The sequence below is a fragment of the Mixophyes fleayi genome, chromosome 12, assembly GCF_038048845.1.
Source record: "Mixophyes fleayi isolate aMixFle1 chromosome 12, aMixFle1.hap1, whole genome shotgun sequence".
In the NCBI taxonomy this organism is placed as follows: Eukaryota; Metazoa; Chordata; class Amphibia; order Anura; family Limnodynastidae; genus Mixophyes; species Mixophyes fleayi.
In genome coordinates this window covers 56191611-56214173 of record NC_134413.1, presented here as the reverse complement: position 1 = coordinate 56214173, position 22563 = coordinate 56191611, and the positions used below count along the sequence as shown (strand labels likewise).

Here is a 22563-nt window from a genome sequence, read left to right as displayed (position 1 = left end):
ATGTGCATGCAAAATTGTTAAAATAAGCCATCTGTGTAATTTCCTTTATTCTGTAAATAGAATGTAAACATTCTATTTAAAGTTTTAGATAGAGGCACAACACATTTTTATGCATTAAAATACTAAAAGATTGTATTAAATGGAAACGATGCATCAGAAGTGCATAAAAAACACATTACCAATGCATCTAAAGCATGCATTCGTTTTAATGTGTACCCATTTCCAGAGCACATGTGTGAACAAGCATTAAGTGTTATGAATAGGAGATTGTCAACTTTATAAATGTCCACTAAAGAAAGAATATTTTTTTTTCCCAATTCAATAATTTGAAGACCATTCAGAAATCCTCAACATGCTAAAAAAAAAAATGAAAAAAAATTGATAGCATGTGTGTTTGTACAGGTAACTACAACCACCCATATACCCTGGGGGTTGAATACACTTCCCACCCCAAGGAAAAACAGATTCTATTTGTTCAAATTCAATAATCATGACTGCTTTTCATTCCAGTATTTTATGTAGTCCCAATTCATAAATAATCCCCAATGTGTATGGGGACTAAATAAGAGGAAGAATTTCAGAAAACTATAGAGGACAAGGAATGGAAACATACCACACCTACATTTATGTGGAAGTTTAGCTTTAAATCACACACACAAAAAAAAAATCAGCTACATTTGAATCAACAAATGATATCCTTATGTCTGAATATTTAACAAATATACCTGTATTTGTAAAAATAAAATAAGGTGTAATTGTATCGATTTTTCAAAAAAAAAAAAAAAAAGAAAACAGAAAAGATTTTAAAAAGTTAATGCAGTTCAGTCATCATACAAAAAGAGTACAATTAGGGCGCTAGGATGGAACTACGAAGTGGATAACAGCTGCCCCCAAAGACTAGGGTACAAGCCTCGAACTGACATCGTGAGAGGTCTCCCATCCTCACATCAGCCTCGGAGAGTTTTATTACATCGATTTCAACACATGTGGTTTGATTTGAAGCGATTCTTTGCTATATTGACAGCAACAGCGGAATAGTTTTACTACAATGAAGAAACATATGTTACACTCATCTTCTATTCCACAGGCTGGATATTTGTGACTGACTATATCTCATTGGTGTAATTCCATACTGCAAAGAGCAATATATCACAAAACAAACGCAAGAAGTCATTAACTTTTTCCGATATCTCCGTATATTGCATATATTTATATGCTTATTTATTGTTTCTGTCTCACCGGGAGTGGATTGTCAATATCACATGAACACAATACTATAAGTCCTATACATATTCTGGGACTATAGAATGTTCTGTCAAAATTTTATGTCATATGCAGAGCTTTCTTTACACTGTTTATGAATATATTTACAAGATATCTGCATTTATATATAAGATCAATGTATTTTAATAAATTTGATGGGAAGTGAGAAGACTAGCGCCCCCTTGTGTATATGTATGGTGTTCAGTCATCATACAGACATGATCTCCATGTACTTTATCTTACAGTACAGAGGAGCACTGTTTACCTTCAAGCCCTTCTGCCACCTTAAAAACAGATTCCAATTAATTTCCCTACAGCAAGAACTATTATTTTAATAGATTATGTATGTAATACATATTTCAGTGCTGACCAACTCCCATGCCAAATCTGGCCGATTAGAATGCAGTATACTGTAATAAACAAAAAGATCATGTATTGGGGAGCCCATTCCACTAAATGTTGAGACCTAGAAAGTCAGAGTCAATGTTGATATGGCTTCTTGCTGAGTAATGCTGTTTAGAACATTGTTATCTCAGTGGGTTGAACTTGTTACAGTCTAATTAACACAAAAACACTGCAATTTTTGGGGCCTGAAACATTACCCATAAACGAAAAGATTATATTAAGGGACATTTGTTTAAATCATAAAATGGTGAATTTATAGACAAAGTAAATATTGCTCAATTTGCTGTACCAAACAGCAACTTGTATTCCCAGATCTGGCTGCAGAATACTAGTGCATTATGCTCTTCAGCTGTCCCAACAAAAAACATTTACTAGTGTAATAAGAAAAAAAAAATCCTTTAGCAGTTGTACCACTATTAAGAGTTACAGGAAGAAATCACTGGACTGGAAACAAATATCCATAATATAGTGGCAGCTCTTTGTTCCCAATTACATTGCGAATCTGTTCACGTGAGCCACATAATATTTTTAGAAGGTAACCTCTTGAGCCTTGAAGGGCACATGTGGTTGTGTTCTACAGCTTGATTGTCCTTGAAGTTACAGATTTTAGTGTAGGAATCGAATGCTCATTTTTTGCTCAACATCCACCTTTTCCAGAACCTAGGGAAAAGGAGAACAAATTAAATATATGTTCTAAAATGTTTGGCAAAAGGTAATGCCTACACATTTATACTTCTATTTGCATATGTATCACTTTTATCTTATTCATTGCTTTGTTAAAAAAAAACAAATAACCCCCAAAACAAAAATGTGAACCTTCTACCACACAGGAGAAGCTGCATGCAATACATTTTTATGGGGAGTTTAGGCTAGATAATATACCACCTGAAGCTAAGATAAGAGGAGCAAAATGAAAAGAATCTGGATTTCAAAATTCTGGGTTTATACAAATTTTTTTAGTTACTTTCCTGTACATGTTTAAATAGTGTCAATTATAAACAAACAATACCTTCGTGCCACTTGAGTCCTATGAACTGGAGTCAATTAATTTATCCTTTCAATCTGAACATTTCCACCTAAATGTCTTGCCTCATTTACCAACAGAACAGTGCAAGTTTTCTAATCTAGTTTATTGGGGGATTTTAGAAACGGTTTAACAGAGGGATAACATGTAGTAACTGACAAAAGGGAAACTAGATAGATTCACAGGTACTACTGCTGTGTAACTTGCATGCCAATTATGAAAATTTGGCAAATGCATAAATGAGTTCATTACTGTATCAGCACACAATCAACTTCAGTAGCTTATAAATTCATGTTTTAAATTAAAAGTAAACCAGAATGCTAGTCTACAACAAAATAATTATTCAATCTATATTCAATTCTTTTTGTTCTTTTAAAAACAAAAAAAATTATTTACATCGACCAAATTATTAAAGCTGCCTAATCCTTCCATGCGATGCCAATGGCAAGAAGGCAGGTACTGTATATATCAGGAATATCAAATATGTAAAGGGAAATGGACCCATTTAAAGACTTAAACAGCAAAATCTGGTTAGAACAGGTCATATGACCCTTCTGTTTCAAACTCTTATCTGTAGCATAAGCTCAGTGCACTAGAGAGTTTTTTTTTGTTGCAGAAGTAGGAGTGCACAGATGAGGGTTATTAGCTGTCAAAATTAAGTATAAATTACTTTGCACTAAAGTAGCAGTAGAAAGATTAGTCCAATAATGTCCATTGACTTGTATAGTCATTGAACATTTGCAGCAGTTGTGCCCCATTTTACATTTACTGGGAATTGTGATGCAAGCAGTAATCATGGTGGGTGGGGCATACACTAGCACAAGACATCAGCACACATCTTATTCTTTATCAACTGGTAAAAGAACAGACTTGTGGACACCAATGTTACGTCTTCATGTTTGTGAAACTGTAGAAGCCACAGACCTTGAGGACAGACCTGTTTCTCCTAATCAAATCAATGGACTTTCTGAACAAAAACACACAAATAAATATACACACACACACACATATATATATATATATACACACACACACATATATATACATACACATACATATATATATATATAAAAAATGGGACAGCATTGCATCAACAGCTTCAAAACTGAAGCTAGTCCATGATTTAATAATCATTTAGTTACCAGTGAAATTGCAGCCTTTCATTTAGTAGGTATTAAACGGTTCCTTTTGCTACACAGGAGCTTACGACAAGTTCAATTCTCCATTAAGAACTATATTGCATCTCCCTAGCTTGTCCACAAAATCCATATAGGAGAGAAGTAGAAACCTATATCTACATATGAAATACACAGTATGCAGATGCACAACTTCATTTTTACTCGATTGCATGTTACCCATACCATAGAACAACGTTTATAAAAGTCATCAAGAAGACGGCAAAGTGTGATCAGGTTCCTTGTGCAACTTCAACAATTTGTACAAGAGATCAAAAGCTGAACTCCATTTATACAATGGGAAAGCACTTGAAATCAGAGTCATGGATCACTCCATGCTAGGGCTCCCAGTATAAGACATTACTACTGGATGCATGCCAACATGAATCTAGCAGCTAATTTTTAAACAGCAATTCCCAGTAAAATGAACCCAACACAAAAACATGAAAATGGGTCTGTGCAAAGAGGTGTAAACCTCCTTCAGTCATAAAGGGGTCAAATAAATGTTAATAGACTATGATTTAAACAAGTTGCAGGTTTGAATGTTCTATATAGCAGCAGTTGACTGTCCTCCAGTCTGATAACAGACTCAAAATACCATCACTATGCTGTTGGGGAGCTGCTTTTCCATCACAACTCAGTATTTGGCTTTCTGCTTGTCTCCATTGCACCCACTCCCCCAATATTACATAACGCTAACAATCACCGCTTTCCTCAAGTTCAGCGCACATCTACAATACTATGTGTTGCTATGAACTTCAAATGTACTGTACACCACTGCCCATTTGGAGTTTTGTAAATTACATTAAATTCAGGAACCAGAAGTACATACACACAGAATGAAGTGAAATTCTATACATACACTGACAAACTCTGAGAAGGAAATAGCAGAGTCTCCATTCTGGTCCGCTTCCTGAATGGTACGGTCAGCAATGCTTCCCAGTTGCTCATCCGATATGTTCACTCCCACCATCATTCGCAGGACCTGCCAACGAAAAGCAAAATGCATCCCATCAAGACCTCAAAGATTCAATACAGTTAAAATAACAATTATTGTATGCATGTCAAATATTTTTTGCAAACCCTGGGTTTCTAAAGGAGACACAGAAACTACTTTCTTTCTGCTATTCACAACTGATTAAGGCACAGCACGTGTTGACTACCACTACTCCGATTTAGGTTTTTAAAATAGGGTAGGGCCACCCACACTCACTTGTTTGTCATCCCATTGATTGATAACTCCTGACTCCAATTATCCCCTTAATAGAACTGATCCCACCAGTTCACATACTTTTACTGACAAAGAAATTTAATGTTGGGTCATTTTGATCAAAAAATGAATGAAAAAGCATATCATTTTGTGTGTTATCCAATTTATTGGATTCTCCATTTATTTTTATGGCTTAGATGAAGATCTGAAAACAATTACGGTCACATTTATGCAGAAATTCAGAAAATTCTGATGGGTTCACAAATTTTCTAGCAGCACTGCACACCTGTCTGAAGGTGTACCTGTTGTGACTGCAGGTGTACAATGAGGATAATGAGGAGTAATACCTAGCCACTTCCGATTGGCAAATTGTGTCTTTACCGCTCCCACTGATTGTACACTTAACGCAATACTCACTTGTAACTTCTGACGTAAACCTGGCACATTCTAGTATTGTAGAGTTAGATGCATCGTGAGATAGGTCCGACTGACCATATGAACATAAATGTGCTTCATGTATGCCTCTTTTCCTGCTTTTATGTGAGGTGCAAATACATGAACCCCAATATTTCCTTTTTTCCCCCCTTTTTATAATTTCTGTCCAGAGCACTAAGCAGTGAAGGTCACATTACACTAGGGTTAGTTAAGAGGAATTCAATTTAAATGGGTATTTCAATCACCTTTTTTTACCCAGCTGTGCAATCTGTGCTAGCTAGTGTCTGGATAGGTGTATGCTTATGATATGTTAATTAATGTTCCCCTTCTTGATTTAATTGACAGTCCTTGTGCAACTTTACCAAAACCATTAGTCAGTTAGCTTTCAATGACAATTCGGTGAATGGACATACAAGTTAACATTTTGTACATGCATGATCACACGCACGTTAGACGAAAGAAGCTTGTACTAGCACCATTACCTGTAGCAGCTCATCCCGTGAGATTTTGTCATCTTTGTCCAGGTCGTACAACCGAAAAGCAACTGAAAACAGAGCAAAAATAGTTTAATACTACTTAAAAATACTAATATACTATAAGTATATAATATATACTAAATACTAACATTTTTTTCTTTTTACACTTTTAAAGCCCCCACGCACAGATATTGCTAGCATCTACAGTACATGCATTTTCAAGTTGAAAGAGAATCCCACACACAAGGCAGTGGAGGTTACTATATGACCCAGATTTTACATGTATGTGCAGGAAACTGCTTGCATTGTAACATGTGGTGAAGTGCCTGATGATGAAGGCTCGCCATGATCAGATTGTTTTGCATGACTGCCGAAGAATATAGTTACAATTCCTAGGGACAGTGCCAGGACTTGGAAATGTATTGGTCTGACAACCTAGTTTTTCAACATTGACCCTTACTACTGCTCCCCATGCCTTGGTTGTTGGATGCAGTTTTTAGTATCCATTATTTTACTGTATTCTTATATTATATTATTTAAAGGGCTTTTTTTTTTTTTTTTTATTATTTTAAATACACTAAAATTGTAATACGATCATGCCCAGTAGTTACATCAACATGCGCTTAGCTCATTTTAAATAGGCCAAAAGGGAAGGGAAGGAGGGAGTGTAGAGTTGGGACAGTTAGACCCAGGTGGATGCTGAACAGCACAGGGATTGCAAGTACAAATGTTGCCTTACTGAACTCCACCCAAAACGATTTTGATCCAGTTTGAGAAATTCTTTAAACAACCTTTCAGTGTCGCTAGAGCTTGATAGAGCAGACAGAAAACGATAGCACACAAGGGGGTTTGGTGGTCACCTTTCAACATATCACAAAACCCTATACATTTTGATCATAACCTTATCAGATATCATTAGTGGTTTGGGGGCATAAAAAGGCAGCTTAATGCCAACTGACAGATATCACCTACAAAATTGGCCTTTTCATTGTTTAAGTGACGCCATAGGAAAATAGAAGCTTATACATTTAGAGGTAGCATTTATCTTACACAAGAGCTTGTTGTTTCTACTGTTCAGAGGCTCTGGGATGTTGGCATCTTTGTTCTTCTCATTATCTTCAATAGGTCTAAAATGAGCCAATGTCCTCATAAAGCCACGGAAATTAACTTGGTCCTCCCTGAGAAAACAAAAAAAATAAGATACAGTAATAAATAAGCACATATTTTGAATACTGAAACTATGTCAAAACAATATTGGTCAGCTACATAGTAAGGTAGAAAGACAGTACTCCTAGCATGACTTTCCTATTTAGGGGGGTGGGAGGTGCGAGATCAGGAGAAATCCTTCCTGATCCAAAACGTGCATCACCCCCATAAAGTCCTATACTAAATATAGCTATGATTTATATATTTTCCTGCAAGAAATACTGCATAATTTTGTGACATCAGCAAATATGTAAACCGGACTTTTCCACCACTAATAACTTTATCCCTGTCTGAATATGTTCCGTTTATAACTAGAGTTAAAGGAAACAAAAAAAAATAAATTAAAAAAACAACCTTTTAGAGAAACATACCACAAAAGTAGAGAAGATATACCTTGCTTCTCTACTTAGTGTTAAACTATGCACTTATCAAAACAAAATGCACTTTTCAGACAACTGAACGGAAAATGAAAAACCTTGCACAGCTCAGAAACCTTGCTTGGTTTTGTACTTAAAGTTGTAGTCTCCACTAAAAACCTATATTCCAAGCCTATCCTGCCTCATGTAGCCAAACAACGGAACACATACTCTGGTCAAATCCAAAGAAACAATTGGAGCCCCTACCATTCTGAAACTGGCTGAAACAAAATGTTAGCCAATCACATCACTAATGTTATCTAATACAGCAGAAAGCCATGTTTGATGGCACTGGTCTGGAATCTCCATATACCAAAAAAGTATAAATATACATACTTTGAGTGAACAACCACTTTTATGCAGAAACAGGTAGGATTTTACCATAAGAATCTACTCCTCTAACACTACAAACATTGTAGACCAGATTCTCAATACCCCTACCATCAAGGCACTTTTTAACCACTGAAAACCTGTGATGGGCAGGCTGGGACAGGCAGACCGGGACAGAACCGGAGACTGGCTTTAAGTAACCTGGCAGCTGCAAAGTGTGCCCTAGCAAGGAACTGGAAGAATACACTACAAGAACATTCAAATTATATCTGGCACATGGCAGTAATGAAGGGGGGGAATAACTCCACAAAAAAACACATTATCTTCATGACAGAGGGTGTTCAGGCAGGTAGAGTCAGACCCATCTAGACTCCCTTTAGTATATACAATCACCATTTAGTCTTAAGCCAGCTCTGGCTATGCATGCTATTTTGGTGGGTTTGTCCTCTAAATCCCCAGGTGCTATCTGCACTAGCATCCAGGGAAGTGCTATTGCATTGGTACCTCTGGACCTCCTTACCTTGCACAGAGCTGCTGCGGGGACCAAAAACACCTCCTGTCATACCAAAGACTGACGCCCAACTGTATGACCCCTGTACTACTGCCTTGAAGTGAGCTAGCATATCATTGTACAAACATGCCAGAACCATCACATGTAACAGAACAAAGGACAGCAGCTTTAGGGGTGGAAGGTACAACTAATATACTCCAGATAGGCTATCCAGAACTAGACTGCTGCAGTTATTCCCACAGAGGGACAGGATTAGCTGGGCTCATGGCTGGGGATAACTACCTCTCTAGCTTGTTAAAAGCACTGCATGAAGTACTCAGGGTCTCATTTAGGGAGACAAGGAAATCCCACTCTAGGTGGAAATTGTTTTCTTGCATGCAGGGAAAACACTACCTGCTTTTGCATGTAGCACCCAAATACTTGTCAAATTTATTTTTACACTGCAATTAGAGTTGACCTAGGAAGCCCAACTCAATCTGTCCACACATTTTAAGTCTGCCCCCATGCAATACAACATGGCTTTGGCAAGGTGGAAAACTGCAACTTCCAGATGGATTTTCCCCCAAATTTAAATGAGCCCCGTAGTGTTTAATTACCTTTGTAGTTCGAATGCAACAGTAGCTCAACCTTAAAACAATGCATAACATACATTCAATAAAAATTACTGGGTGCATCGTTAGCCATAATTCCCTGTGCATGAGAGACTGATAGGCAAGCTGTAAAAACAGACCCATAGTAATGTACAACTACCCATTTGCCATCATTACTGATTTGTTATAGCACTTTGAGCTCCACACTTTATATACTACTGTCAAGTAGTAAACTTATACCCATCACTTGGAAGGTGGGATACTCCAGAAAGATGTCTGGTTCAATACTCAGTCCTTAGGAAACATCATACAACCAATAAGAACTTATAATGCCTTTCATTCTATACAATCATATGGGTCACATGTCCAATCTCTCACCATCTGAAACTCACAAGAGACTGAGAAGCAAAGCTGTTCAACGTTTCTACAGTCAGATACAGACGCATCCACCTCCATTGTGCACATTACATCAAAAGTACTATTGCCATCAGATTAGACATTCTGCAAAATATAGCATTAACTTTGGTTTAAATATCCTGTATTTCCCACTGGAGACACTGGTGCTATGACAGAGGGTGTACTTGCTTCTTTGAGGTTCCTGCCACTTCTATGCAGTGTGCAAAGCTTCTGTACCTTAAACGCAAAGTTCATGAAAAGATCAACAAATGTGTCTCAAAGCTTTTTCCTGGGGCAGGAACATTACACGTTATTAAGAAGAACCAAGACACGTCAATAATGAGACTATAATTAGGCATGGTAAACTGAACAAAAGGACTACAAGTATTGTCACCATATATACTGTATTGGTGAATATGACTGGTCACAAATCCATTTAATAATGTAGAAATTGAACCTAGGTGATAAAAAAAAAAAAAAGAATCTGCCATAATTGCATCTATGAAAGATATGGAGACATACAAGATGTAAGTGAAAGGTCGTTCTGAAAGAAAACAAATGACAGCACATGCTCTTCTTTCTTAACCACAATAGGTTGGAGGACATGTAATCGATCAACAAACCAGACATAGGACTTCTACAAATGAAAGTAACCGCATGACCCAATTGTTAAGATACATTGCACTCACCATACCTTATAAAAAATATTTAAGCCACAACAAAATTAGAGCCTAAACACCACTGTAACTACAGGTGGATAATATAAAGTACAATGTCAGCACTATCAAACTACTACTCTTCGGAAAGAAACATTTGTGATACAATCATTAGTTCAATTAATAGTAGGAGTTTTGCCCTTGCAGGATCCACTTTCCTTAATCGTGAAATATGCAATCTTTACATGTCAATGTGACCGCTTACCAACCAAACAAATATGAAATACACATAGAAAAATAGAGGTAAAACATTTGTACCTTACCCTTCAATGAAAAATGCATTTATAATGCGGTCTCCCAAAGGATTAATGGCTAGTTCCGGTATTCTCTGGAAATCTTCACGGCTATTTGAGATGAAAGAAAATTCACACTTGAAAACCAAAAATTATACAAAACGCAAGAACGCTTACTTCAGTAAAAGTTATACTATACTGATATTAATTTATCATTTGTACTGTTTTCTGTGATCAACTTTTTTTCAAATATGTTTTTAGATCTACAATTTTTAATTTAAGGAGCATGTCAGGGATAAGCCTCTCTAGCTATTCCCTGATTATATATCTTATCATATATTCCAACAGTCATACAATATATCACTTTTTTGTCAGGATACAGCTCCTGAACCCCTTTATCGGTCACAAACCGCCCTCTGCACACTTGTGACTTGGACGCTTACTATAAGGGAACACACAGGATTCCAGCCTAAACCTCAAACTCGCCTCTTCCTCTAAGGCTACAGATTTCGCTGGTCCCTTCCCAAAACAGACGCACGCTTCACACCTCAACTGCCACCAGCTGTATAAGGCCCGTGGCAAACCTATGGCTTAATTACCCAATTGCACACACTCTGGTAGCTAAACAGTTAACCCTTCACACACTGGTTTCTAAAGAGTTAATCCAGCCAAGCAATCTGTATCTTCTAAACAGGCAATGAATTCGTTTTAGAGCAATAATGACAGAACTATTAAATTGTTAGATTTAATATACAAAAAGTACAAAGCTTACAGAGAATAAAAAAAACTGTTTAAGATTTGACATACAAGTAAAAAATTACAAATAGTAATAACAAATGGGATGAAAGTACAGAGCATAACTTACTTATAATCTGTATGCCTGGGGCAGGCAGAAAAGATTGACAGTCCTTCAATTAGATTGATCCCCAAGAAACTGACAACTTGCCCATTCTAAACAGGTTTTTTTTAGGCAAAATTAAATGGGACGTTCTTCACAGGGGCATGTTAATGCTAATAGGGGGGCAGGGATGTCCCCTGGATGACACTATAGTTTTCGCACAAATATTCCCAAAGTTTTGACCTTTGGGTAAGTCTTTAGACATATCCTAGAGATATAACTCCCCCTTCAATAAACCGGTCATAATCTCCCGCACATTTAAATTCCAAACATGATGGAATTATGACAATATGACATACCTTTTCCAAAGATATGCAATTATAGCGGTTTCCGGATACCGCCAGTACCTGTCATTCACAACCCTGGTGTGATTTCTGCTCCTTTGTATGGAGTGGCACCCAGATTTCCAAAAATACGAACTATGAAGACATTTTCCTTTGAAGCCCATATTTCTATATACCTGTATAGGCTTTCAAATGTGGCATTTGTCTTCAAGATTCTCACCTAGGCATATGGCTCTCATTTACATTTAGTTACACATTCTAATAAGCAAGGCTTGCTGATTTCAGTCTACCCATGCCCACATGCATAGCATAATGTTGAAAAACAAATCTGTAGCAAATGAAATTCCTTCACACAAAGTTTGCCAATATAACGGACAGCCCATTTAAGAGATCAAACATAATGAACTTTTTGTGAATTGTGGAAGGTTTTACAAGTATTTTACCCTCCTGGAATGAGTAAAAGTAAACAAGCATTTGAAAATCTTGCAGACCAGTTATTTTGGGGGGTTTTCATAGAAAAATGAGTAAAAACAATTGTGAGTTTACACAGGTTTTATTTCAGAATTTTACAGATTGTCATTGTTTTTATACTCTCTTATCCCTGCACCAGTAGAGAGGTCATTTTATTTAGCATTGTGTTGCAACATTGAGAATAAGTGACAGTTTAATCTTCACATATTTAGAAGTGCAAAGTTCACTTCTGTAGCATAAGAATAATTAGTTTAATAAAAAGGCCAATGAGATAAGTAGGAAGTGATAAGGCAGGCACCATATCAAAGCACTTAAAATTGTAGAGTAATAAAAAATAAAATACTTGTCATGAGAACAAGCTATTTCAGTTTGTTTAAATCACTTAAAACAACAATTATTGTTCAAAGCCCAAAAAAACAACCATACTCTGCATTGTAAATCAAATTCCACATGCTAAGCTTATAGACTAAGTTAATGACTTGCTAGAGGAAGAAAGTACTTTTTCAGAGATTCTGGCCGATATAGACAATTGCGAAAATTAAAATACATAAATACTTTGAAATTAGAAACAGGGACATTTTGGTGTAAGAATGCGCTCATTTTTCATGGATTCAGGCAAATGTTTAAGGATGTTTATCTTTTGCACCAAGGTAATCACACAAGCATATTTTGCAATACTGGAATTTTTGCAGAACCTACTTCGTTTTACACGTTTGAATGCATTTACAGACAACTACCACCCAACAAATTTACACAGTATTCCTGTAAACTAGGAGACATCAACTCAAACACTTGCATGTATAAACACTTTAGTTATTTAAGAACTACTATAAAAGTGTGTCAATAGTGATCTACACTCAGTGGGTTAATTTGCATCAACATTCTATGACATGAAACAGTCTATACATTATACATGGCCCAGTGGAAGTTCCAACCAAGAACTCCAAGAAATCTAACCTTCTGCATTGCAGGGGTTAAAGTCTACATTAGAACTTAGGATTTGACTCTTCAAATGATGGAAGTTTTAGACTAAGACATTTACATAGTGTTAGCAAATTGTGCTAGTTTAACACATTAACAAAACACCTCAAAAGCTAGTGCACATTGCACCAAGTAGGATTGTCAGCTAAAGTTTCCTGTTTATATGTAACTTGTTTAATTTGGAACACAAATGCCTTGAGGATTTTATCAGCACATGGAAAAGTAAACATGAGAAGGAGTTTAATAAGATTTCTGAAACAAATGCACTTAAAGGAACATTCATTTCATCAAATTGACTCCATTTATCAAGTAGAGCTAAAAAAAGAGTGAGAGGGAAAGGTCTGAGAGTTAAACTACTTTTAGACTGGCAGAGAAGTAACAATTACTGTCAGTAAATGCAATTGTTTTTCTAAGTATTGACAATGGTAACATTTCAACCACAATGTAAAAAGGATGGAGAAGCTGGAGGGTGGGAGCTATTAAAAGATTGCTTCCAACTGTATTGGCTGTGGTTTCTGGTCAATATCAACATAATTTATTTTATGGTTAATATGAAGCCTTTAGTTACACACTGACAGGATGGACTGCCTATGCCACCCTGTCTGTTGAAGAGGAAACAGCTGGGCTTACTTTGCCACCGCTCCCTTTCGTTATCCCATTTGCGCCCTCTTGCCGCAGTAGGAGGGGCTTATAATACTGCCACCACTGAACTCCTTTATGGTGCTCAGAACCACGTTCCTTCTGGGTAACTGTCACTGCTAGTGAACTCCTGTGCTGGTTGACTTGGGCTGGTACTCCTGACCTCCCACTATAGATCAGGGTTGCTGTGGATGGAATCCCCCCTAGCCTATCACACTGACCAGAGCTGTAGGTAGCAGGCAGAGCGGTGGTACTGGAAAAGCTTTAGTCCAAACCTCAGAATCAGCCGGAGAACAGATTAGATTTAGGGTCTAATCGGCAGGTCACAGGATTACAGCAATATTGAAGAAGTTTTCAAGCAGGTCTTTGAAGCAGAGTGATGTTTATTGCTCAAGTGTCCTGACAAGGACAGTCCCACTGATTTAAAGTATCAGTGGCAGAGCCATCTTTTCCATTGGGCACGATGGGCAGCTGCCCGGGGGCCCCACAGACAAGGGGGCCCCATAGACACGGCTCTTAATGAGAATAAATAATCCTGCAAAAGAAAAAAAACTGCAAAAAAAAAAACCTACAAGGGTCACTGAGCAAGTGCATCTATCTATCTCTATATATCTATATCTGCATACATCTATATATCTATATCTAGGGGCCCCGGTGCACTGCTTTGCGTGGGGGCCCATAATGTTGTTAAGATGGCCCTGATCAGTGGTCAGGTCAGATGGAACATCAGAATGATACATTTCAGTGTACAAGTCAGTGCATTTATACCTTTCAGACACATGCTATTTTTAGCATCAGGATATACTCTATTTACAAAAATATAGATTTACATGCATTGCAAAGTCACCAATATTTATACTTGGCTATGAAATTCTTAAAACCCTTGCTGCGATTTCCTGGATTTTATTTCAGAAGCAGGAGACCCACTAGCAAGTCAAAAGGTCTGACTGGCATGAATACTTCAGACAGTCGCCGAATACCCATCCAACAGAACAAAAAACCCAAAACAAGCTACTTCCCCACATCACAATACACCAAAGGCTTGGTAAACACAGGTCATTGTATCAGATATATACATCAGAAACAGGCATATCCAATAGCAAGGTTAAACAAGAGACAAATTTCTTCCCCTGGTCTCAGAAATAACGATTTCCTATCGCACATTATCAAAAAATAAGTGTACGTGAAATTACATAAATAAGTGCCCTGCGCTATTTGTTTAAATACATTTTTACCAAAAGTTATTTAATAGTGATCCAGTCACACACTAAGCAGGAATCCCATCCAACTTTTATCACCATTGCACACTACTTTATCGTGTACCACCTTTTAGCTCTGGTGTTAAGCTGATGCTATTTAATAATGGCATTAAAGGTGATGAGGTGTACATGGAGGCAAGGAGGGGTGCCCCTGAATAGTAGGAGTTAATTAACTGAACTGTTTAGCTGATAGAAGTGCCTATTTAAACCTTAAACCAGTGGATCCCAAACTTTCTCAGTTCAAGGCACCCTTAGGCTCTCCATAATTTTTTCAAGGCACCCCTAAGCCAAAATAATTACCAAGTAGTCCCCGGCCTTGCTTACCACCAGCCATGGCATTCCTGTGTGATCGCCGTGACACACCAGGGAGCCACGGTGCACAGTTTGAGAACCGCTGCCTTAAACCAATAATTCTGAGTTTGCCTTTGACTTGTTGGATAACCAATTGTGAATGGGAGCTGGCTGGCAAAACTGCTCAGCAGCCTATTAGGAACATATAAAAAAAAAAATAATAATATGCAGGTATCCCAGTGACCCAGTCCAAGGTAGCCCACTATGGGACCGGCTTGGGAACAGATGTCCCCCTCCTGCCATAAAGCCCACCCGGCCCCTGCTTGGGAACTTGTTAAATATAACAAAAATTATGTGCATAACAAATATGGTTACTTTAACAGGACTCCAAAAATCAGATGTTTATTTCATCTTTCAACATTATCCTTATGGAGGTAAAAAAAAATATTCCAGGAAACAATAAATGTTTCCGTCATCACCAGTTAACATAAGCAACTTGTAACCAAGCCCTAAAATTGGTTATCACTGCATTTCAACAAGAGTACAGCTCAAGATGGAAACCCACTGATGTTTTTACACGCAGTGTGCGCTGTCCACACAGGGATTTAATTCTGACATATTTTAAGACAATCGGGCCAAACTATGGATGCTTTCCACCCATGCTTTCCATATGCACTGCAGTGATACACGATACACAGAAGTTGCTATGAGAAAATTAGGTAGACACCATTTCCTTACAGTAATATCATTGCTGTGTGGAAAGCACATTTGGCACAAAGAGCAATGGATCTCTATAGTATTTACCAACCACTTATGTTGCATTTTAATCAGTGAGAGAATACTTGGGGACAAGCCCGTAAAGGCAGTACAGCCAGAGTAAATGGTAATTTATGTATCGGATAGATCTAGGCTCTCTTTTTGTACAGGTTACGAGGAAGCTGTATCTGAAATTTCTTTGCATACACTCATGTTCATGGCCAACCATGTCATAGCACACCATAATTACACAAGACCACCACCCCACCCCAGAACTGCTAGGCTACACCCTAAAGCAGTGGTTCCCAAACCCAGTTCTCAGGGACCCCTAACTGTGCAGGTTTTCCAGGTCACAAGTGACAATTATATCACCTGTGCATCTGTTACAATGTGTCAGTCAATAATGAAAACACCTATGCTCCAGCAGAGAGCTATGGAAAACATGCATTGTTAGGGGGCTGTGAGGACTGGGTTAGGGCAACACAGCCCTAAAGCAATGTAGTGTGAATCACATATGAATGTCAGGAGGGCTTTTTGGATATTATAAAGCCTCAAAATGGCTTTTTGAATGGCAAGCTCTGCACATTTAAAGAAGCCAAGTCAAGTCCTGCAAGAGTAATGTACAACTCAATAATTTCCTTACATATTGAAGATGGTTAGCATATTGTTAATAAAACGCTCTTATCACAAAATGCAACACTAAAATAAGCTTTGTATACCATAGACCTGAAAATATGGTTAGTGTTCATGTTCTTTATAAGACTTCTGGAGTTAAAAATGTACTTAATGGCTTTAATAGCAAGCTATTATGGCTTTAATAGCAGGACATATACTCATTTAACAGGTCTTAAATGAGTATTCTGAAATAAACACTAATCAAAGAGTAGTTCGCCATTATTTTTTTTTAACAAGGCAATTAAATGGTTGCCCCATTATACAATTACTTTTGAGAGGCAGTTGGGAACACTGAATATCCAGCACTTACCAGTTTAAGCAGGTAATACTATAAAATGCAGTTACAGACTAGAATGTAACAGTCTCTTCTGCACAATGTGCTACCAAATATGTAAATTGGTTTGAACACAAGACTTTAGTTGACTTTTTTCAGATGAGAAAATGTTAAGATTCTGAAACCATTATTATTTTTTGCAGAAGCAGTCTTTGTAAAATATATTAATGTTGTGTTTGAGTTGTACATCTAGTAAGAGAAAGTAAAAAATAAAAAACTAACGTTTTACTGGGATTCAGGCATTGCTCAAATTATCATCTAAACATTATTTTGGCATGTCAGCACTCCTCTACAGCTGTCTAATAAGATGTATTGTTAGTTAGGCAGCTATAGAGAAATTGGGAGGAAAAAAAAAATCTCAGTGTCCCATTAAACCGTCTGCCCCTCATGTTACATAATCCAAACCTTCTGTAGTTGTATTACTAGTTATCTCAGTGGTTCCCAAACTGTGTGACTAGGCTCTCTGGGGTGCATTGGAGATCTCATAGGGGTGCCAGGGCCAGTGATAAGCAAGGCGGGGGACTACTTGAGTTATTTTGGCTTAGGTGTGCCTTGAAAAATTTTTGGGGACCCTAAGGGTGCTTTGAAATTAAAAAGTTTGGAATCATCTGAGTTAGCTGGTAATGTTGCCAATAGGTTAGATGGTTTGAAACATCTCAATTGAGTGAACAGTAGAAGATATCACCCAGTGGCTGATGTTCAATGCTCTGATAGACAAATGAGCCTGCACACAGAAGACAGACAACCAACTTACTCTTATTTTTGTAACACTAATTACAGAACACCTTATACCGTAAATCAAATGTCACAAATCCTTTTTCAAGACTGTCCTTTTAAAAATGTGTCACTGCAAATAAGTAACTGCACATAAAACATTTTATTTGAGAGTTTAAAACAGCTTAATCTTTAAGTTTTTACAAGGCTACAAAATAAAGAAACCAGACTAAAGCAGATCAGACATACTAGCTTAAATCTGCATTACCACCTAAAGTAGTAAATTTATTTGTCTACCACTGTAAATCGCTACAGAACAGGGTTTTGTTTGGGGTTTTTTGGGGGGGTGAGTCCAATGAGGAGTCAGTGGCCAGGTTAGTGATTTCTCTTTTGTCCACCCACTCATACACCCCTCCAAGAGTCACATGGAGCTGGTTTTTAGACAGGACTGTGATGCTTACCACCGAGCCTGGGGTAAACAGCTGCACAAAGTGCTTTGAGGAGATGTAATGTTCCACTCCTTCCCTAGATGGTAATGCAGTTTTAAACTAATTTGGAAATCTTTACATGCTAAAGCTGATTACTACTACTATGTACAAGAAAAAGCTACATGCAAGTTGGCATTGGCCTGGACAGCAGTTGATCAAAACTTAACTGGCATTGTCTAACTAAAGCTGTCACACACCTTAATATATGGATAGGCAGCCCGATTGCTGTATCTGTCACCAGACGACCAAACTGCACACAATTCCAGTCATTAAGCTATCGTTCAAAATAACTAAAATACTGGAGCCTACGACTGATAGGAGGATGACTAAGCATATATGCAAATAACCATTATTATTGTCAACTTTATCAAAATGTTATTGATTCTAAATGGATTTGAATTGATTGTGGGCATAACAATGTCAGGCTAGAATAAAAATTATACTAATCTGGGCATGTTAAATGTAACTGAACACAAAGAGTTAAACCTCCCAATTAAGTCTGTTTAACCCATGTTTCTTTGCCTATTATAATGCACCTACCTTAATGTTCCATTCTCCCCCTTATCAAGGCTGGTGAATCGACTGTACAATCGTGTTATTTGGCTGTGAGAAACTAAACAGAGGGGGAAATAAACATTTTAAGTTATAAACGAAATTAAATATTTTTTAAGTTGCATATTGAAAAACATACATTTTATGAAACTGAACTCACATAATTTGTGACAAACGGACAACCAAATTTTAATTAATAAATAACTTCAAAAAACAACACAATCTGGTGAAGTACACATAACTACGGTAGATAGATATCCTTAATTTCCTATAGAACAATGAAAAATCTGCTCAATTCTTCTACATAAGACTGCGGTATTTGTGTGTGGATACATAGTTGTATGAAACCACAGCATTTAAGCCAGAAGGCTCAGGTTACCCATTATTTTACATGTTCCTGGTTTTCATGTAATATGATTATTACCAAAACTTGCAATATCAGGTTTGACATTTAGTAGGAAGTGGCCATTGTTATTACAGGATTTGAAACCTCTTATTCCATATACATTATGCCAGCATCTCATACTTTGTAAGCAGGACTGGCTGAAATAGGACATAATGGTGAATGTCTCAGCTTGTTCTGGTATAAAGGATGAATATGTTTAAACATTTAACAAGGGAGTTGGAAATAGCAAATAAGTTAACATATGTAGACATTTCGAATTTAAATGCAAGTCAGTAATAAAGTTGGAATAAATAGTTTGATGCGTTACAAAACTTTAATGCAGCCTACATTCATTAACTTATTAATTCATTTGTACAAGAGCTCTGTGTGCATACCAAAGACATAAACAACTAATCTCACTAGCACATAACGAAAGCCATTACCCTGGAATATTATCAAGCTGCATATGACATGTTTGAATGCTCACTGGGAAACCATTTCATTCTGGGACTTTAGCACCCTTGCACGAAGAAAAATACCTACAGCTGCATGAGGTCAACAGTTAAAAAGAAAATGCATCAGCTTATAAAATGTAATATTTGAATGCTGCCTAATATCATCATTACTTAGTAAATATTTGCAAAACCCAGATATCCAATGAACATAGTCCAACATACTGTAAGCTATATTGTTCGTCAGAAGAATTTTGTGAACATATAGAAAAGGTACAAGACTACAGTGAATATATATACCCGTATTACCCCATGTATAAGACGCTCCCATGTATAAAACGCACCTGTATAAATCATGTGAAAAAAAAGGAGGATAATGTTTAGTGTTTTGCAGAGTAATTGGCGACTGTAAAAAAATTGAGGATAATGTTTTTTGCAGAGTAATTGTGCAGCGGGTACTACAGAGAGGAAAGCCGCTTACCGTCCACTTCAAGATGACCGGATGTCCAAACAGGACTTTGACAAAGTCCTGATTGGACAAATCGCCAAATGCAGAAACCGGAAGTGTGCGTTCCAACTGCGGTTCACACCACATCTAGTCATCGGGAAGTGGACAGTAAGCGGCTTTCCAGCATCGGGATCAGAACGGACAGAAGAAAGAAGACTTTACCGGACAGAGGAAGCATCTGACAGGGTAAAGCAGAATTACCAATAGGGTTAGAACGCCGTCTCCTCTCTGTAGTACCCGCTGCACAATTACTCTGCAAAAAACATTATCCTCAAGTTTTTCAGTCACCAATATTGATTTGCGCTTCTTGAGCCACAGTAATCTTGATTTTTTTTATAGGAGCACATCAATATGTCCTAGAGCGCTACTACCACTGTATAAGACGCACCCAGTTTTTAGACCCCAAGTTTTGTGGGGAAAGGTGCATCTTATACATGGGGAAATACGGTGTAATATATCTATATCATTACTAAACTGAAGATCCCACAATATCCTTAGGCAGTGTTCTAACAAAGACCTGCTTATCCTTCCAAAGGCAGAATTTGTGGCTGTTACACAATAAAAAAAACGTGAATTCGTTCTATCCTGGATGATATTTAAATTGTAAACTAAGACTTCCTGTAAAAACAGCCAAGAACTGAACAGATAAATAGCTTGCTAACACATTGTCTTTTTAAATAAGAAAAATCAAGATAGTACTCAGAACATAATTCATAAATTAATAAAATGTGTGCATATCAGTTAGTTCTTAATTTCTGAGACTGGCTTTTAATCTATGGAGAGGGGAAGAGGTCATATACAGGCATTAAAGGCTACCGACTAAACTAGGATAATACAAATGGACAAGAAAATCCTTGAATGTTACAGTTATTTAGCAAAGCAATACTGTACGCTAAACACTGTGTGCAAAAGGTGGAAACCTTATTTATAACCACAGATAACACAGTATCAAGCATTTGACCTATTTGAATTTCTACCTAACACAGGGACAAGGTGGCCTATGACAAACAATGTAGTCTGATAGCTACAAACCTCTGTTGGAGAATAACACGATTTAAAAGTTAACAAATATGGTTACTAAGGAGAAGATCTGTCAAATGAAAAAAAAATGATACCTCCAAAGGTTAATATTACCCAAGGAAACTAAAATATTAAGGGCTGATTTGCAAAGCACTCGATTATCGTTGCGGTCATAAAACTCACTTATAAGTATGGGCTGCGGTCGCCCACAGCGGAATCGCTTTATAGAAGACATATATAATATATGAAACATGTCTGCGGGGCCTATTAAACCAATGAAAGTGCCGCATAGGAGATTGTCAGTATCCCTCCACGTCACAATAACTTACACCCGGTCTCTTTCTTAATTTCTTCTATCTCCTCGTCTCTCAGCAAAGTAGACGCCCGGGAACCCATACTGGACACTTCCTGGTCACAACCTAACCTTGCTCACTGCGAGCCAGCTAAACCCATCTTCCGGTACTTATAAGGGAGGCGGAGCCGAAGGACTAAGGGTAAGCCACGCCTCCGAGACCTTGGAAACTGCATTCCCTGGACTACTTATAATAAAACACGCCCTCGTCGTCATTTGCCAGACGCACAATGGGCGTACCTTTCCTGCTTGTCAGCCTTGTACCAGTTACATAATCGCATAGTTGTACCAAGGTCTAGCTTTTATTATATATGCAACGTGTTACTTGCCCATAATGTATTTAATAGTTACATAAACACACGTAGTTATGGTGGTCTGATAGGACTAGAGCGATATCTGTAGATATACAGTGAAAGAGATAAAGGCACGTTTCTTTAAATGAATGAAATGTGTACAAGTGAATAAAAATCATTTGAGACGGTAGCCAAGGACAAATAAGACGAATGTGCAAGTGCAAATAAAATAAAAATGTTGTCCGATGCTCAGAAACAAACAATATATAAAAATCACTGTGTGTCAGCATAAACATATAAGAGAATTGTGTGCACAATATAGCTATATTGGGGTTAAGCTCACCTGCCAGCATCAAGGCATCTCCTGTAGGTGAGTACCTAAGCGATGGTGCTGCAGGCTTTATAAGATGGAGGTTCAGGGAAAGGATCTAAATGGGACACCCTGAATACAAATTTGTATCACTATATTTCAATATATAAACTGTATACCTTATGGGCCTGATTCATTAAGGAAAATAAAGCAAAAAATATGAGTAACTTTGCACCTGGGCTAAACCATGTTGCATTGGAGGGGGGGGGGGGGGATTTAAAATGTGAGGACAGATTTATAGTTGGGGTAGGGCATGTCTTAGATCAACTTTAAATTTCAGTAAAAATAAAGCTATCAAGTATTTGTGCCCTACCTGAAAAAACAGCCAGTATTTAACTTATGTGCAAAATAATAATTATATGTACCCCTTGCATTGTAACATGGTCTTGTTCAGGAGGGAACTTACTCATGTTTGCAGCGCCGGTGCTAGGGTCCTTGGCGCCCTAGGCACAGTG

General features: G+C 37.5%; 1 protein-coding gene across 1 annotated transcript; it reads right to left on the bottom strand.

The window, feature by feature from the left end:
- Positions 1–783: 783 nt before the first annotated feature.
- Positions 784–21575, bottom strand: CHP1 (calcineurin like EF-hand protein 1). The gene is made up of 7 exons (XM_075193072.1): positions 21423–21575; positions 18717–18789; positions 10417–10497; positions 7039–7166; positions 5995–6056; positions 4730–4852; positions 784–2328 (listed from the first exon to the last, which is right to left on the bottom strand). Exons 1-7 carry the CDS (start codon positions 21487–21489, stop codon positions 2275–2277), a joined length of 588 nt encoding a protein of 195 aa, XP_075049173.1. The 5' UTR covers positions 21490–21575; the 3' UTR covers positions 784–2274.
- Positions 21576–22563: the final 988 nt, after the last annotated feature.